Genomic DNA, 18,488 nt, shown 5'->3' with positions numbered 1-18,488 from the left:
TATACCCTTTGTTGGCAATGACACAGGTCAAACGTTTTCTGTAAGTCTTCACAAGGTTGTCACACACTGTTGCTGGTATTTTGGCCCATTCCTCCATGCAGATCTCCTCTAGAGCAGTGATGTTTTGGGGCTGTCGCTGGGCAACACAGACTTTCAACTCCCTCCAAAGATTTTCTATGGGGTTGAGATCTGGAGACTGGCTAGGCCACTCCAGGACCTTGAAATGCTTCAGATGCGAAGCCACTCCTTCGTTGCCCGGGCGGTGTGTTTGGGATCATTGTCATGCTGAAAGACCCAGCCACGTTTCATCTTCAATGCCCTTGCTGACGGAAGGAGGTTTTCACTCAAAATCTCACGATACATGGCCCCATTCATTCTTTCCTTTACACGGATCAGTCGTCCTGGTCCCTTTGCAGAAAAACAGCCCCAAAGCATGATGTTTCCACCCCCATGCTTCACAGTAGGTATGGTGTTCTTTGGATGCAACTCAGCATTATTTGTCCTCCAAACACGACGAGTTGAGTTTTTACCAAAAAGTTCTATTTTGGTTTCATATGACATTCTCCCAATCCTCTTCTGGATCATCCAAATGCACTCTAGCAAACTTCAGACGGGCCTGGACATGTACTGGCTTAAGCAGGGGGGACACGTCTTGCACTGCAGGATTTGAGTCCCTGGCGGCGTAGTGTGTTACTGATGGTAGGCTTTGTTACTTTGGTCCCAGCTCTCTGCAGGTCATTCACTAGGTCCCCCCGTGTGGTTCTGGGATTTTTGCTCACCGTTCTTGTGATCATTTTGACCCCACGGGGTGAGATCTTGCGTGGAGCCCCAGATCGAGGGAGATTATCAGTGGTCTTGTATGTCTTCCATTTCCTAATAATTGCTCCCACAGTTGATTTCTTCAAACCAAGCTGCTTACCTATTGCAGATTCAGTCTTCCCAGCCTGGTGCAGGTCTACAATTTTGTTTCTGGTGTCCTTTGACAGCTCTTTGGTCTTCGCCATAGTGGAGTTTGGAGTGTGACTGTTTGAGGTTGTGAACAGGTGTCTTTTATACTGATAACAAGTTCAAACAGGTGCCATTAATACAGGTAACAAGTGGAGGACAGATGAGCCTCTTAAAGAAGAAGTTACAGGTCTGTGAGAGCCAGAAATCTTGCTTGTTTGTAGGTGACCAAATACTTATTTTCCACCATCATTTGCAAATAAATTCATTAAAAATCCTACAATGTGATTTTCTGGAATTTTTTTTCTCAATTTGTCTGTCATAGTTGACGTGTACCTATGATGAAAATTACAGGCCTCTCTCATCTTTTTAAGTGGGAGAACTTGCACAATTGGTGGCTGACTAAATACTTTTTTCCCCCACTGTACCTCGTACCCTTGCACATCAACTCGGTACTGGTACGTAAGTTATCATTACTCATTGTGTATTTATTATAACTTGTTTTACTTTTCTATTATTTCTCAATTTTCTTTCTCTCTGCATTGTTGGGAAGGGCCTGTGAGTAAGTTAGTCCACACCGGTTGTTTACGAAGCATCTGACAAATACAATTTGCTAAGGCTTTATTAAAGGATAATTACCTGGATACCTATGCTGAGGTAAGCAAGCCATAATTTACCATCAGACCAAAGCACGACTGGTGAGTATAGTCTGGCAAAGACTTAAACTAGTCAACATGGCAGAGATTAAATGACTCAAAGTTGATTCAACAATACTTAAAAAAACATTTAAAACAACTTAAATAACATAATATAAATACACTTTAAAATGCACACAGGAGAGGGTTTTGCTACAAACCTCATTAAGACCATGGAATGTTTTCATTGGCTAGTGACCACCAGGGTTGTGGTTAGTGGACAGCTGTTCCTTAAATCAAATAACATCAGCATCTTCTTTCAAAATGATAAATGAGCAGAAAACCACAAAACATTTCAGTTTCGTTTTCAAGTCTAGATATGCAAAACAAAAAGGCACAGCTGACACCTGAGAGATGGTGTGTGTGTGTTGTGGTCACTGTGAGACAGGGGAGTGTGAGGTGGTAGAGTTGGAGTTTTTGGCACGGGCCGCCAGTTTCTGCCGCAGCTCTCTGATGTCCTGCATCAACTCCCTCTCTCTGCAGTCCAGCTCCCCTCGACCCCGGTCCAGAGAGACTGAGAAAACAAGATACCACAGGACTCATCAGGGTCAGGGTCTTACTGTATGGATCTACACTCAGCAAGATTACAGTGGGAACGGGCACATTGGGAACACTGAATAATGTCTTGGTAGATCTGAAATCTTTTGATATTTTCTTATGGAGTACAGATCTGACTAACCTAACTTTAAATGCAGTGGTGTAAACAGTGAATGTGATAGGGACAGCCAGCAATACTCACAGCTAGTGGAGTCGTCTGAGGTGGACTGGTTGTTTAGACAGATGTTGTTGGGACTGTGACGTTGTTGAGACTGACCAGGAGCAGGAGAAGCAACAGGTTTGGGAAGCAGGCCTCTAGTGGAGCACGGAGACCTGGCTCTCATCTCCCACTGTTGACCTGCCAAAACATTCTCTATTAGTCACCAACACGCCATACACTGCCTGCCTTAGAGGAACACTGAAACCTTCAACATTAACCATTGGCTTAGAGGAACACTGAAACCTTCAACATTAACCATTGGCTTAGAGGAACACTGAAACCTTCAACATTAACCATTGGCTTAGAGGAACACTGAAACCTTCAACATTAACCATTGGCTTAGAGGAACACTGAAACCTTCAACATTAACCATTGCCTATTTGTACCCTTCTGTCATTGTTGTGGTGTATGTTGGTATGAATAAAAAGCATACTGCAACATTAGGTGATAGGACTGTAGTGTAGGTGGTGGGGTAGAATGCTCAGCATGTAGCAGATAGAAATATAATGTCTAGAGTGGACCCATCTGCCTACTCTCTTCACAACACAGAAGAATGTCTGTCCTACAACATGTATTTCTATGGTGCTGGGCTCACTGAGTGAGTGGTCTTGGCTCCTGCGGAGGTTGTCTCTGTGCTGCTCCGTCTCCTCTTCCTCCTGGCTGAGGAAGGCTCTCCTGTTGGCCTCAGCTGTGGCTGCAGCCTGCCTCTCCTCCTCTAGCTGGGCCTTCTGAGACACCACCTCTTCCCACTGAAACACACAATGTAATATACACCACCTCTTCCCACTGAAACACACAATGTAATATACACCACCTCTTCCCACTGAAACACAACAATGTAATATACACCCCCTCCTCCCACTGAACACACCACCTCCTCCCACTGTAAATCAATGACACTAGCCCGCCCAGTGTAAGAGCATTCAGTTGATCAAGGTACAGTTCATCAACAGGTACAGTAACTAATAGGACTTGTTGACAATGACCCTCAATAACCTACTGTATATAGCCTCCTCTACTATTGTTACCACAGACATCATATAGCCTACACAACATGATCATCTCTCGTCCTACCCCCTGTCCCTCCATGTCCTTCATGATGTTGACTAGCTGCTCCTCCTTGGTGTGGGTCTCTCTGTGTAGTCCAGCCAGCTGGTGGTAGTGTCTGTCTTGGTCTGCATCCTCCTGGTCTAGACGCCTCATCACCTCAGCCTGCCACTCTGTGTCCACTCCCAGCTGGCCTGCTTCGGCTAGACACTCCTGTAGAACCTGAGACAGGGAGGAGGTCAGTCTCCATCTGTTGAACGCAGTACCCCTATCTGAGAGAGCTTCTTTAATCCATTCAGGTCCGTGACAGATATGAATATTTTCCTTTTGTGCAGCTGTCACAAATCGGAATAATTGTAATATAATGTTTTAATACCCCCTCCCCAGATCTTCTTATTATACTATATTCAGTCTCTGGAAGTATGCAGAAGACGAATGCTTACCTTCTTGGTTCCCAGGCTGATGTCAGTGTCGTTGTTAAGGAGGTGTTGGAAGGTGGTCTCCTCGACCTCTGACCTGTGTCTCCTGGTGTCCACCTCTGCTCTCACCTCCTGAGTCACACGCACCTGCTCCTTGGACAGTTGCTACGACACAAGGATTACATCATGACATCACTGTCTGGTGAATGAAGACCAAGCCATACTGTAGCTGGATATCGTTCAAATGGCCAATGTTAAATGATATGCGGTGTCTTAACTTTATGCTGCAAGGAATACAATGTGGTGAAAATGTCAGGATGACAGGATAAGTGTTTGACTCAGGGGCAGGTCTGTGCACAATGCTGATTATCAAGTAGATAACCTTAGAGCCACTGACCAGTTCAAACAGGCGTCTCTGTGCTTCCAGCTCCATCTGTCTGACTTCTATATCCTGTACTGCTGCTGCCGTCTCCTGGTCTCTGGTGTTCATCTGACCCCAACAAACACACCATACAGTAGAGTACATATAGACAGCCAATTATATACAGTATAGTACATATAAACACCATTATATACAGTATAGTGCATATAAACACCATTATATACAGTATAGTGCATATAAACACCAATAAATACAGTAGAGTACATATAAACACCATTATATACAGTATAGTACATAGACACCCCATTATATACAGTATAGTACATGTAAACACCATCACATTACACACAAAATAAAACGATGGTTGAAAGAATGCATCTCTTCCTTTCAATATTAAAACACAGGCCGGTGCCTGAAGTGAAAACAGACCTTCCTCTGTATCTGGTCGTCCAGTCTGTGTAGTTCAGTCAGTCTCTGGTCCTGCTGGTGTTTCAGGAAGCGTCTCCTGGCCGCATCCATCAGCTGGAGCTCCTTCACCTTCAACTCACGCTTCATGGCTGTTAACCTGGAGATGGGACACATTACAGACTGTCAGAGAGACTAACCTGGAGACACATTACAGACTGTTTGTTAGACTAAGCTGGGGACACATTACAGACTGTCAGAGAGACTAACCTGGAGACACATTACAGACTGTCAGAGAGACTAACCTGGAGACACATTACAGACTGTTTGTTAGACTAAGCTGGGGACACATTACAGACTGTTCGATAAATGAACCTTGGACCAGGGAACTCAAGTCTATTTCAGCTTAATTGGTGACATCACATTTAATGGGCTTCTACCAAGTCATTTATGAGGATCAATAACTATGTAAATCGGAGTGTCATGTTGAGTGTGATATTACGCGAGAATGCACTTCCTTCTGAGGATGCCGACTGAATGCTCCTACATGATGCATGCACAATTCTGGCTTGGAGGGTGAATGATTGATATAATAAATTGGTGTACATAGATGACTGTATGTATGTCTGTTCTCTGACCTGGTTCTCTGTTCAGCCAGCTTCCTCTCCTCCTGCTGTAGGACGTCCCTGCGTTTCTCCTCAGCCTGCTGCAGTAACTCCTGCTGGGTGTACCACGCCTCGTCCTCAGCCTGCCTCTGAACCGCCTCCGCACGCAGCTCCTGCACCGCCTGCCTGGAGAGACACACACACACACACATCTGACACTGTTCTTTGACACAAACACCGAAGAAGGCTTTGACCGAAACGTTCGTGTCAAGCTTTTCCCCCTGCTACTGCAAGAAAAAACAGACATAAGATATTAGAGTTTACTTTGTGTGAACCTTATTTTCTTTGCCAGTGTTCTAGAATGCCACAGAAAGGACAAGGTGATAATTATATAATCTGACCTCTCTCTGAGGTACTCCACCTCCTGCTGGCGTATCCTCTCTCTCTCCTGAGACTGGTATTCCACTATGTAGGTGGGGTACTTGTTGAAGACAGGGTACTGTCCCCTGGTCAGAGGCTGAAAGTCAGCCAGCATGGTCCTAGGGTGGATGTCTGCTGGGGTGCTCTCCATCAGCCTGTATGTCTCCTTTATCATGGAGCTGATGTCCAGGTTGTTACGGTGGTGGAAGAAATACTGGGGGGAAGGAGCGAGAGAGAGAATCAAAAGTGTGCATTTTCCCTTTATGGACAAGAATGTAAATATACTGTAGCTGCAAGCAGCAATGAACAGGGTTCACAAGATGGCAGAAAGAACACCTTGTTCATTGTTTCCTTTTTTTAATTAAAATGTTTTATATATCAATGCCAACTTAACATGGTTCATCATGGTAATGTCTTTGATGACCCTAAAAAGTTTGAAGTTGACAGGCCATTGTGGAGTGGATTTACTAAGGATTGATCAATAACTCAGCCATCTCTCAAAATCTATCCTGACGGACCTTATGGCAGAATCACATTAGTGGAAACCAAGACTGTTCTCAGGGCAGGCCTGGTTGTAGATAGATATGTTAAGAGTTGCGAAAGTCTATAGCATTTTAGCTAACCCTAACCCTTAACCTAATTTTCCTAACCTGCCATGTTAATTCTCCTAACCTGCTGCGTAAGTTCTCTTAACCTGCAACAAAAAGTAACTCCTGTTAGTCCATACCGGCAGACCTGCCATGAGAACAGTGCAAGTATCGACTCATGTGATAGTGCTTTGATGGGTCCTTGAGGCAAATTTGTTCAGCATGAGGAAGACACCTACATACAAAGTTCCAAGTCAGGGGTATTCAACTGGGGCTGAACACATTTTGAATGACATACCTACAGTAGAAAAGAGGAGAATATCTTCATTCTAATGACGTCAACTTTATTTCTCAACTCCTAATATTGAGCAAATTACAGTCATTGGAGCCCATTACACTTAGCGGAATATCTGACATAGGTTTTAGAAGTTTACACTTCCTCTTCCAAATACAGTGGGGGAAAAAAGTATTTAGTCAGCCACCAATTGTGCAAGTTCTCCCACTTAAAAAGATGAGAGAGGCCTGTAATTTTCATCATAGGTACACGTCAACTATGACAGACAAAATGAGAAAAAAAAAATCCAGAGAATCACATTGTAGGATTTTTAATGAATTTATTTGCAAATTATGGTGGAAAATAAGTATTTGGTCAATAACAAAAGTTTCTCAATACTTTGTTATATACCCTTTGTTGGCAATGACACAGGTCAAACGTTTTCTGTAAGTCTTCACAAGGTTTTCACACACTGTTGCTGGTATTTTGGCCCATTCCTCCATGCAGATCTCCTCTAGAGCAGTGATGTTTTGGGGCTGTCGCTGGGCAACACAGACTTTCAACTCCCTCCAAAGATTTTCTATGGGGTTGAGATCTGGAGACTGGCTAGGCCACTCCAGGACCTTGAAATGCTTCTTACGAAGCCACTCCTTCGTTGCCCGGGCGGTGTGTTTGGGATCATTGTCATGCTGAAAGACCCAGCCACGTTTCATCTTCAATGCCCTTGCTGATGGAAGGAGGTTTTCACTCAAAATATCACGATTCATTCTTTCCTTTACACGGATCAGTCGTCCTGGTTCCTTTGCAGAAAAACAGCCCCAAAGCATGATGTTTCCACCCCCATGCTTCACAGTAGGTATGGTGTTCTTTGGATGCAACTCAGCATTCTTTGTCCTCCAAACATAAGTTGAGTTTTTACCAAAAAGTTATATTTTGGTTTCATCTGACCATATGACATTCTCCCAATCCTCTTCTGGATCATCCAAATGCACTCTAGCAAACTTCAGACGGGCCTGGACATGTACTGGCTTAAGCAGGGGGACACGTCTGGCACTGCAGGATTTGAGTGCCTGGCGGCGTAGTGTGTTACTGATGGTAGGCTTTGTTACTTTGGTCACAGCTCTCTGCAGGTCATTCACTAGGTCCCCCCGTGTGGTTCTGAGATTTTTGCTCACCGTTCTTGTGATCATTTTGACCCCACGGGGTGAGATCTTGCGTGGAGCCCCAGATCGAGGGAGATTATCAGTGGTCTTGTATGTCTTCCATTTCCTAATAATTGCTCCCACAGTTGATTTCTTCAAACCAAGCTGCTTACCTATTGCAGATTCAGTCTTCCCAGCCTGGTGCAGGTCTACAATTTTGTTTCTGGTGTCCTTTGACAGCTCTTTGGTCTTGGCCATAGTGGAGTTTGGAGTGTGACTGTTTGAGGTTGTGGACAGGTGTCTTTTATACTGATAACAAGTTCAAACCGGTGCCATTAATACAGGTAACGAGTGAGGACAGAGGAGCCTCTTAAAGAAGAAGTTACAGGTCTGTGAGAGCCAGAAATCTTGCTTGTTTGTAGGTGACTAAATACTTATTTTCCACCATAATTAGCAAATAAATTCATAAAAAATCCTACAATGTGATTTTCTGGATTTTTTTCTTCTCAATTTGTCTCATAGTTGACGTGTACCTATGATGAAAATTACAGGCCTCTCTCATCTTTTTAAGTGGGAGAACTTGCACAATTGGTGGCTGACTAAATACTTTTTTTCCCCACTGTATAATCTGGAGAGGTCAAAATAATGAAAAACTATTTACCAAATCTATTCATTTGAAAATGTTGATTACTTCTCTTTGCCATTATTATTCACCTGATGATAAAACATGACATATGCATTACATTTTTTTGCTAACGTATGATGGGGGTTCCTGGGAGGGGGTCCCTGGCCAAGAAAAGGTTGGTCAAACGGGGCGACGGATATTAGGGATTAAGTGGTCCTCTGTAGCTCAGCTGGTAGAGCACGGCGCTTGTAACGCCAAGGTAGTGGGTTCAATCCCCGGGACCACCCATACACAAAACTGTATGCACGCATGACTGTAAGTCGCTTTGGATAAAAGCGTCTGCTAAATGGCATATTATATTATTATATAAGTGAGACTGCTTATAACCTTGCCACCTATAGGTCAATTAGTGCCATTCTTTTTGATCAAGTTAGTCATGGCTTATAGTTTACGTGTGCCAAATTTGAAGAGAAAAATTTAGCATCTATGCTTGGGTTATTTGACCATGTCAAAAATTAAATGCAGCTTTGCTGTGAACACCTAATAAATTAGAGTAGAGTAACAATGTTAAAAGGATGCAAATAATGTTCTGTTATTCAATATTCATGCTTAATATACAATTCTGAGACTGGCGCAGTAGTCATGACAACATACATAGTAGCATATAGTCATAACATTAAGTCATAGAAAGGGCCTAACCTATGAAAGTGTCCCTTCCCATGGTTTATATAAAAACATCTTACCTCAAACCTTCCCATGGTTTATATAAAATATCTTACCTCAAAGTCCTCTTTGTGGCTGCAGACCAGTAGTGGAGCGCGGCAGCAGGTGACATAGGAGACCACAGAAACCAATAGGAAGGCAGGATGGTTAGAGAAGACGTTGTCAAACAGTTTGAGCCACTCATCTCTGGTCAGCACCTCAGAGAACAGAGTCTCTAACAGGGGCCAGACGTACAGCTGGAGGAGAGAGGGAGTGAGAGAGGTTATTAAAGAGGTACAGCCACCTGTCTTTGGTCAACATCTCAGAGAACAGAGTCTCTAACAGGGGCCAGACGTACAGCTGGAGGAGAGAGGGAGAGGAGGAAATGATGCACCATTCAATACTAGTAAAACCTGTTATACGCACATCCAACTTGGCACAGGAGCTGGCCACGGAAGAACAACAGTAGAAAATGTATATCACTGAACTCTTGTTTGTGGGAGCAAATAAAAAACAATCATACAATACTTGTGTCATTACAATAAAGTTGTAAAGAGTTTAAAAAGAGATCTCCTGGTAGTCTCACCTGAGAGGTGACTCCACAGTCGATGAGGTGCTGCAGCAGTTCCTTGTCATGGTGAGCCAGAACATTCTCTGCCATGCTCAGTACGTTGAGAGGGGGGTTGGGGAAGTATTCAAACCAGTGCTGGCACCAGTTCACTGGAAAGGACAAACAAAACTGTTGATATCCTATTTTCCAACCAAAGTGCATCAACAAAGTTACATAAACAAGGTACATGAAAAGCAAACTGAAAAAGTGACAAATATTCAGCAACTCTAAGATAGCAAACAGGGCCAACATGAAAGGACAAGTGAAACATTATATAGTTTCTAGTACTGTATGTCCAGAACCTATAATGGTGGCGACCACTTCAAAACAGAGCAGTGGGTTGTTCTGGAAGAGCTTGACGAAGGGAAATGCCACCAGAGGGAGGTAGTCCGTCTCTCCAAAGATGGCCGCCCAGTGGGCTAGAGCAGACAACACTCTGTGTAGGCGGACAAGAGATGGAAATGACAGAACTGTCAGATATACCCATCATGATTCATAGAAATGACAGCATTGTCAGATATACCCACAATAACTAATAATCTAGGACTTTTTGATAAAAATTGAAGGACCATTAACTCCTAATATTAATAGTTCCAGATCATCTGAACCTGCCCATGCCAGGCCATTATGACAGCAGGCCTATATGCCAGCCAGGTAAGTGGTATTTATACCTTTGTAGTCCCCGCTGCAGTTTATGGCTCTTGATGGGGTATCGCTCCTGGATACTGAGGTAGGCAGAGTGCAGGCCTTTATCGGTCAGACTGCTGAAGGCTGCGTGGTTCTCTGGCAGACGCAGGAGGGACCTCCACACAAACATCCTGAGGAGAAATAAACACAAGATCATCATAATGGAGTCCATGTACTGTAATGTATAAGATCATCATAATGGAGTCCATGTACTGTAGTGTATAAGATCATCATAATGGAGTCCATGTACTGTTGTGTATAAGATCATCATAATAGAGTCCATGTACTGTAGTGTATAAGATCATCATAATGGAGTCCATGTACTGTAGTGTATAAGGAGCAGATTGTATGTTGCTGCCCCTCGTTAAACTGTGACACCTTGGCCCCGATTCCTGATTTGTAGCTAGTTACCTGTATTTAGCTGGATATTCTCCAAATGCCTTCAGTAACACCACAAGCCTCTTCTTGTTTAGACCGTCAGGCAGTTCATTCTGAAAAAGCAAATCCACAATCAGTTGAATGCCTCACTTGATTCAAAAGAACATCATTCAAAATCTGGATGAGGAAAACCAATGCTGAAATCATCAGACAGCGTGTCTCCTGACCAGAGAAGAGAAATAAATAAGGTCATGCTATTATACGGTGACTATGAGATTATACCAGTATCTATGCTTCTGTCTGCCATGTGTTTCTGTATGCTCTACAGATGTACCATCTTAATTTGAGGCAGTTTGCTACAGAAGGAAAATTATTATTATTATTTAATTATTATTTAATTAATGGACATTTTGTGTAGTGGTTAAAGTCTGACATTTTTAAGTGGAAATTACTAACTTTAGAAGCCTTTTAAAACCTTGAATATACGTTTGCATTTCCTGTTGCGCAACAAAAGAGTGATCAAATGAAGATCCTACATATGTACCTCTTTATCCTCTGTCATAGGGACAGCTGGAGGCCTAAGGACTTTGGTCTTGACCCGTCGACCGGAGGTTTTTGCCGGCCGCTGGACAGCTTCTGACTTCACCTTCATCGTCAGAGCAGAACACGCTCCACCAGACACCACTTTGACCAGGGGCGGAGGAGGCTAGGAGAAGATGGCGAGAGGCTCAGGGGAAGGCAGAAACATGATTGATGTGTGCTAATCTAACAATTACACAGATTAAACAAAGCTGCCTGTGTCATTTAGCAAAATTCAAGGAGACTTATCAGATTAACTGCCTTTCTAATAATTCTGATTATTGCTACCTTGTTGTAGTCCTGGGTCAGACACTGAACACTGTAGATGTTCAGGCTGCCGTTGTCCATTATAGTGACAATATGGCGTCCGTTGGGACTGACGGTGGCTGAGGTGATGGCGTCATCATGGGATCCGATGTCAAAGATCAACTTGCAGGTCTGGATGTTGATGAAACGCATCATACCATCCTGACTCAGCACCCCAAGAGTCTGAAGAACAAAAACAAAATGTTTTCTAATTTACTTGTCTGAGACCAACCACCGAGACAAATAAAGCATGTTCTCCAAAAAAACATCAGTATCAGATAGCATTGGCTGTACATTGGCTGCTTCCTTGGCAAGAGCTCACTTGAAAAAGAGATGTAAAACTCAATGTGACTTCCTTGGTTAAATAAATGATCAATAAATAGAATGAATAAATACATACCTGGCTGGCCCCACCGTCGAAGCTGTCTGGTAGGAACTCCAGCTGTCTGACAGAGCGGACCTTAGGAGGCATCTGGACCACTCTAAGCAGCTGCCTGGTGTCCAGACACCACAGATGGAGAAGGTTGGATCTTCCCCCTGCAGCCAATGTCTTCCCATCACTGTGATGAGAACACAGACGGTTTTAGGAAGACATCACTGGTACTGACTATCTGTTTTGTTGTTCAGGACTTATCAGGGCTTATCTGTAATAGTCATAACCCCACAGACAGACACACTTTTGTACATTAGACTTCCACTTCCACTCAACCTTTCAAAAACACACACACACACACACACCGTGTGACTGCAAATGCCTTGTAGTGTATCCTGGGTCCATCATCAGGAACAGGCAGCTGGTATTTGCAGAACAACGTGTCACTCTCCCAGGCAAAGATGGAGTCATCGTTGAAACAGCTGAGGATGGTGTTACTCAGAGGAAGAAAGAACACCTAGAAAAAAGAACACACACACAGTTCAAATGAATTTTCACAAATTCAGATAAATTGTTTAGAGTTCTACAAAATGTAAAATATAAAAGGCACTATATGAATTTTGCCATTATGTATTCATTGTATTGTCTCATCTGAAAAATGAAATGATTCTGTTCTGTAAATCTAAATGATCTAACCCTCTGTATGCCGACAGATTGACGGACATTGAGTTTCCTCTTCCTCTGGAAGGTGTCTAGGTCCCAGAGCTGAGCCGTGTCAGCTGATGTAGTGATGGCGTAGCGGCCAGAGCCATGGACCGACACGGAGGATACCGCCCCCTCGTGACCCCGCATCCAGCTCACCAGCTGCTTCGTATCTGATGGAATCAAACAAACAATCAATCAGTTTATTGTTCCAATTGGCAAACACCCACCAAAAACTCCATTATCTGATGGAATCATTGGTCTTTCAATGTACTGGAAGTTTGGGTATACGGGCCAATATACCACAGAAGATGACTTTACCCTCCTCAATCAGCTAATCAGTTCCTAACCTTTTGGAAAACAATTAAGCAGCAATGTAGGGAGTCATACCTTTGTCAAAGCACTTGATGGAGTAGTCTGCAAGAGCAACCAAGAATTCCGTTGTTCTGCGCAAGTTGAAAGCCAAGGCAGTGCATGCTTGACCGGTTTTCTGAACAAGTCTAAACCTGGAGAGAGACAGAACAGGACAGAACAGGTATGAGCACGGCCTGCATCAGTAAGAGTATTGCGATGCAATGAAACAACTACTTCAAGGTCTCAGAGAGAGTGACGTCACCGATTGAAACGCTACTAGCGCGCACCGCTAACTAGCTAGCCATTTCACACCGTTACACGATGCAATATTGTGGTGTTGACAGTGACGGTGTGACATACCACACCTGTTTCTGGTGATGTCAAAGGCATAAATATTCCCATGGTGGTCTCCAGCCAGGAAAGAGTCCCCTGTAGTGTCAAAGGTGACATGAAGGAAGCGGACTGTTTTGGACTGGTAGGCAGCTGCACTGCGAATCACTGTGACCATGACCCTGTTAAAGCAAAAACTGTTATTATGGGCAACATACAAGATGCACCTCTAGACAATAATGCAAAGCACAGCTTCTATTTAAGATGCAGAAATAGACAATAACAATCATCTCTCGTTTACGATCAAAAACACTCAACAGCCAGGCTTCACTATCACAAGATGATGGAGACTCAACAAGTGGGTTATGAGCGAACGTTATCCTTTGAAACTACCTACCCTGTATTACTTGGTGTTGGTTTTCGATGCCATACTTTTCCTTCCTCCTTGTTGCCAATGTCGGTCGTCTGCATTTTTTTTAATGAGCAGAATTGGAGATATGATACGTTTGGATCTAGCAAGCTAGCAGTGCTAACTAAATCATAGTTGATTAGCTAGCCGGCTGGCCTGATACCAGTCTGTACAGCCCGAAATTTGAAAGAACACGTTATTGCTAGTCTCCAATCGCAAGAAGAACATTCACAAGCATATTATCGAGCAATCAACATCGCGCTAAATGATTTCTCGAGAACAAAACTCAAATGAAAGCCGTAATTATAAATCTGTCTTCAGTTAGAAAGTTGTCAGCGGTTATGTTGTCGCTTCTTGACTGACGTCACGAATGGCATGTAAACAGTAGCAGTAATGATGGGTATTCGAGTTCTCTAGGATCAAATAGGTTACATTTGAGGATTTGCGATTTGAAACCTCCCTGTGTAGATTCACCGCAGTTAAAAGGGTAGAATAGAGAAAAAACTCATAAATGTGATTGTTCTATAGTCATTACTGCTAATTATAAGGGGTGTGGATAACATAGCATAGGCCATGAAGGTGGACAATGACCACTGCCATGCCAAGTTTTGGTTTAGCAAAAAGTATGTTAGGTGGACACTTTCTCAAGGTGATCACAATACAATACTGTATCAAATGTATGTTGCTAGCTACAGTATTTGACACCTGTCTTATTTGCCTGTGCTAGTGCAAAAAAAACGCCCCTTTCATGTGTTGTGGCTCCTTCTCTGTGGGTGACACAAGCCTACCACAAGCCTACCAGACGAGCTAAACCACTTCTATGCTCGCTTCGAGGCAAGCAACACTGAAGCATGCATGAGAGCACCAGCTGTTCCGGACGACTATGTGATCACGCTCTCCGTAGCCGATGTGAGTAAGACTCTTAAGCAGGTCAACATTCACAAGGCCGCAGGGCCAGACGGATTACCAGGACGTGTACTCCGAGCATGTGCTGACCAACTGGCAAGTGTCTTCACTGACATTTTCAACATGTCCCTGACTGAGTCTGTAATACCAACATGTTTCAAGCAGACCACCATAGTCCCCTTGCCCAATAACTCTAAGATAACCTGCCTAAATGACTACCGACCCGTAGCACTGACGTCTGTAGCCATGAAGTGCTTTGAAAGACTGGTCATGGCTCACATCAACAGCATAATCCCAGAAACCCTAGACCCACTCCAATTTGCATACCGCCCCAACAGATCCACAGATGATGCAATCGCTATCGCACTCCACACTGCCCTTTCCCACCTGGACAAGAGGAACACCTACGTGAGAATGCTATTCATTGACTACAGCTCAGCATTCAACACCATAGTGCCCTCTAAGCTCATCACTAAGCTAAGGATCCTGGGACTAAACACCTCCCTCTGCAACTGGATCCTGGACTTCCTGACGGGCCGCCCCCAGGTGGTAAGGGTAGGTAACAACACATCTGCCACACTGATCCTCAACACGGGGGCCCCTCAGGGGTGCGTGCTCAGTCCCCTCCTGTACTCTCTGTTCACCCATGACTGCATGGCCAGGCACGACTCCAACACCATCATTAAGTTTGCCGACGACACAACAGTGGTAGGCCTGATCACCGACAACGATGAGACAGCCTATAGGGAGGAGGTCAGAGATCTGGCCGTGTGGTGCCAGGACAACAACCTCTCCCTCAACGTGACCAAGACAAAGGAGATGATTGTGGACTACAGGAAAAAAAAGAGGACTGAGCACGCCCCCCATTCTCATCGACGGGGCTGTAGTGGAACAGGTTGAGAGCTTCAAGTTCCTTGGTGTCCACATCACCAACGAACTATCATGGTCCAAACACACCAAGACAGTCGTGAAGAGGGCACGACAAAGCCTATTCCCCTCAGGAGACTAAAAAGATTTGGCATGGGTCCTCAGATCCTCAAAAAAATTCTACAGCTGCACCATCGAGAGCATCCTGACTGGTTGCATCACCGCCTGGTATGGCAACTGCTTGGCCTCTGACCGCAAGGCACTACAGAGGGTAGTGCGTACGGCCCAGTACATCACTGGGGCAAAGCTCCCTGCCATCCAGGACCTCTATACCAGGCGGTGTCAGAGGAAGGCCCTCAAAATTGTCAAAGACTCCAGCCACCCTAGTCATAGACTGTTCTCTCTGCTACCGCACGGCAAGGGGTACCGGAGTGCCAAGTCTAGGTCCAAAAGACTTCTCAACAGCTTCTACCCCCAAGCCATAAGACTCCTGAACAGCTAATCATGGCTACCCGGACTATTTGCACTGCCCCCCCACCCCATCCTTTTTACGCTGCTGCTACTCTGTTAAGTATCTATGCATAGTCACTTTAACTCTACCCACATGTACATATTACCTCAACTACCTCAACTAGCCGGTGCCCCCGCACATTGACTCTGCAACGGTACCCCCCTGTATATATAGCCTCCCTACTGTCACTTTATTTTACTGTATATATAGCCTCCCTACTGTCACTTTATTTTACTTCTGCTCTTTTTTTCTCAACACTTTTTTTGTTGTTGTTTTATTCTTACTTTTTTTGTTTAAAATAAATGCACTGTTGGTTAAGGGCTGTAAGTAAGCTTTTCACTGTAATGTCTGCACCTGTTGTATTCGGCGCATGTGACCAATAAAATTTGATTTGATTTGATTTGATTTGACTGTTAGCTAGCTGTGCAAAGGTTAGTGCTATCTGGAACCCTTGGGACGTCCCTACCCTAAACCTTGGCACTTTAAGCAACGCTGGTGTAATTACATACACCAGAGTTGCTTTCAATTGTATTGAGACAAAATATCTTAAAATGATAATATTATTAAACAGACTTTCCAAACGTGGGTCTGTTGTATACCCACTTCCTCTCTGCTGACCTCATGTCAAAATAAAAGTCCTGCACGTGCACAATATGTGGACAAAAAAGGAAAACCTTGTGTGGGGACTTTTATTTTGACATTAGGTAATTAGAGAAGAAGTGGGTCTACAACAGATCCACGTTTGGAAAGTGTGTTTAATAATACGATCCTTTAGATCAAATTCCCCAGCCATAATGACCAACCGTCCTGCCCATCGGCACAGTAAGTTCAAATGCAATTCTATTTAACTTCTGGCTTCCCACGGGATGTTTTTGTGCAACCCAATACAATTGAAAGCAATGCTACTGTATGTAAATACTACACCCACAGTGCTAAAAGCACCTACCCTAACCTTAACCCTTAACTACACTGAACAAAAATATAAATGCAACATGTAAAGTGTTGGTCCCATGTTGCATGAGCTGAAAAAAAAAAAATCCATACTCGCAAAAAGCGTATTTCTCTCATATTTTGTGCACAAATTTGTTTACATCCCTGTTAGTGAGCATTTCTTCTTTGCCAAGATAATCCATCCACCTGACAGCTGTGCTGGAGACAATAAAAGGCCACTCTAAAATGTGCAGTTTTGTCACACAACACAATGCCACAGACATCTAAAGTTTTGAGGGAGCGTGCTATTGGCATGCTGACTGCAGGAATGTCCACCATAGCTGTTGCCAGAGAATTTAATGTTTAATTCCTCTACCATAAGCCTTTTGAGAATTTGGCAGTACCTCCAACCAGCCTCACAACCGCAAACCACGTGTAACCACGCCAGCCCAGGAACTCCACATCCGTCTTCTTCACCTACAGGATTGTCTGAGATCAGCCACCGGACAGCTGATGAAACTGTGGGTTTGCACAACCAAATAATTTTTGTACAAACTGTCAGAAATCGGCTCAGGGGAAACTCATCTGCGTGCTCGTCGTCCTCACCAGGGTCTTGATCCGCGGAGGCTGCTGAGGGGAGGACGGCTCATAATAATGGCTGGAACCGAGCGAATGGAATGGCATCAAACACATGGGAACCAGCCATTACCACGAGCCCGTTCTCCCCAATTAAGGTGCCACCAACCTCCTGTGGTCTTGACCAGACAGCAGTTCGGCGTTGTAACCGGCGTCAGTGGGCAAATGCTTACCTTCGATGGATGAATGGATGAATCCCGGTTTCAACTGTACTGGGCAGATGGCAGACAGTGTATATGATGTCGTATGGGCGAGCGGTTTGCCGATGTCAACATTGTGAACAGAGTGCCCCATTGTGGCGGTGGGGTTATGGTATAGGCAGGCATAAACTAATGATATGGGCAGGCATAATCTACAGACAACAAACACAATTAGATTTTATCAATGGCAATTTGAATGCACAGAGATGCCATGATGAGATCCGGAGGCCCATTATCTTGCCATTCATCCGCCGCCATCACCTCATGTTTCAGCATGATAATGCACGGCCTCATGTCGCAAGGATCTGTACACAATTCCTGGATGATGAAAATGTCCCAGTTCTTCCATGGCCTGCATACTCACCACACGTCACCCATTGAGCACGTTTGGGATTCTCTGGATCGACGTGTACAACGGTGTGTTCCAGTTCCCGCCAATATCCAGCAACTTCACACAGCCATTGAAGAGGAGTGGGACAACATTTCACAGGCCACAATCAATAGCCTGATCAACTCTATGCAAAGGGGATGTGTCACCCTGCATGAGGCAAATGGTGGTGTCATCAGATACTGACTGGTTTTCTGATCCACGCCCCTACCTTTTTTTTAAAGGTATCTTTGACCAACAGATACATATCTGTATTCCCAGTCATGTGAAATCCATAGATTAGGGCCTAATGAATTTATTTCAATTGACTGATTTCT

General features: G+C 44.1%; 1 protein-coding gene across 3 annotated transcripts; it reads right to left on the bottom strand.

Moving 5' to 3' along the window:
- Nucleotides 1–1,551: 1,551 nt before the first annotated feature.
- Nucleotides 1,552–14,085, bottom strand: LOC121586081 (TBC1 domain family member 31). 3 transcript variants are annotated; one of them, XM_041902538.2, is made up of 22 exons: nt 13,722–14,085; nt 13,360–13,506; nt 13,031–13,146; nt 12,635–12,813; nt 12,304–12,455; nt 11,966–12,125; nt 11,548–11,748; nt 11,225–11,386; nt 10,714–10,793; nt 10,287–10,433; nt 9,918–10,051; nt 9,592–9,725; nt 9,083–9,262; nt 5,657–5,889; nt 5,289–5,441; nt 4,675–4,810; nt 4,261–4,353; nt 3,888–4,028; nt 3,472–3,666; nt 2,993–3,146; nt 2,380–2,535; nt 1,552–2,154 (listed from the first exon to the last, which is right to left on the bottom strand). In XM_041902538.2, exons 1-22 carry the CDS (start codon nt 13,793–13,795, stop codon nt 2,015–2,017), a joined length of 3,267 nt encoding a protein of 1,088 aa, XP_041758472.2. In that variant the 5' UTR covers nt 13,796–14,085; the 3' UTR covers nt 1,552–2,014. The 3 variants fall into 3 exon arrangements, with proteins under 3 accessions (XP_041758472.2, XP_041758473.2, XP_041758474.2); XM_041902539.2 differs by having other exon boundaries at nt 3,472–3,657; XM_041902540.2 differs by lacking the exon at nt 13,722–14,085 and having other exon boundaries at nt 13,355–13,416.
- Between the last annotated feature and the right edge of the window lie 4,403 nt (nt 14,086–18,488).

The sequence above is a fragment of the Coregonus clupeaformis genome, chromosome 17, assembly GCF_020615455.1.
Source record: "Coregonus clupeaformis isolate EN_2021a chromosome 17, ASM2061545v1, whole genome shotgun sequence".
Taxonomy (NCBI): domain Eukaryota; kingdom Metazoa; phylum Chordata; class Actinopteri; order Salmoniformes; family Salmonidae; genus Coregonus; species Coregonus clupeaformis.
This window is presented reverse-complemented; position numbering and strand designations above follow the sequence as displayed.

Coding starts and splice junctions, on each gene's coding strand:
- LOC121586081 (XM_041902538.2), bottom strand. CDS start 13,795: ATGCAGACGACCGACATTGGCAACAAGGAGGAAGGAAAAGTATGGCAT. Junction 9,263..9,591: donor ACTGTGGAGTCACCTCTCAG/GTGAGACTACCA, acceptor TCTCTCCTCCAG/CTGTACGTCTGGCCCCTGTT. Junction 3,147..3,471: donor AGGACATGGAGGGACAGGGG/GTAGGACGAGAG, acceptor TGTGTGTTTCAG/TGGGAAGAGGTGGTGTCTCA.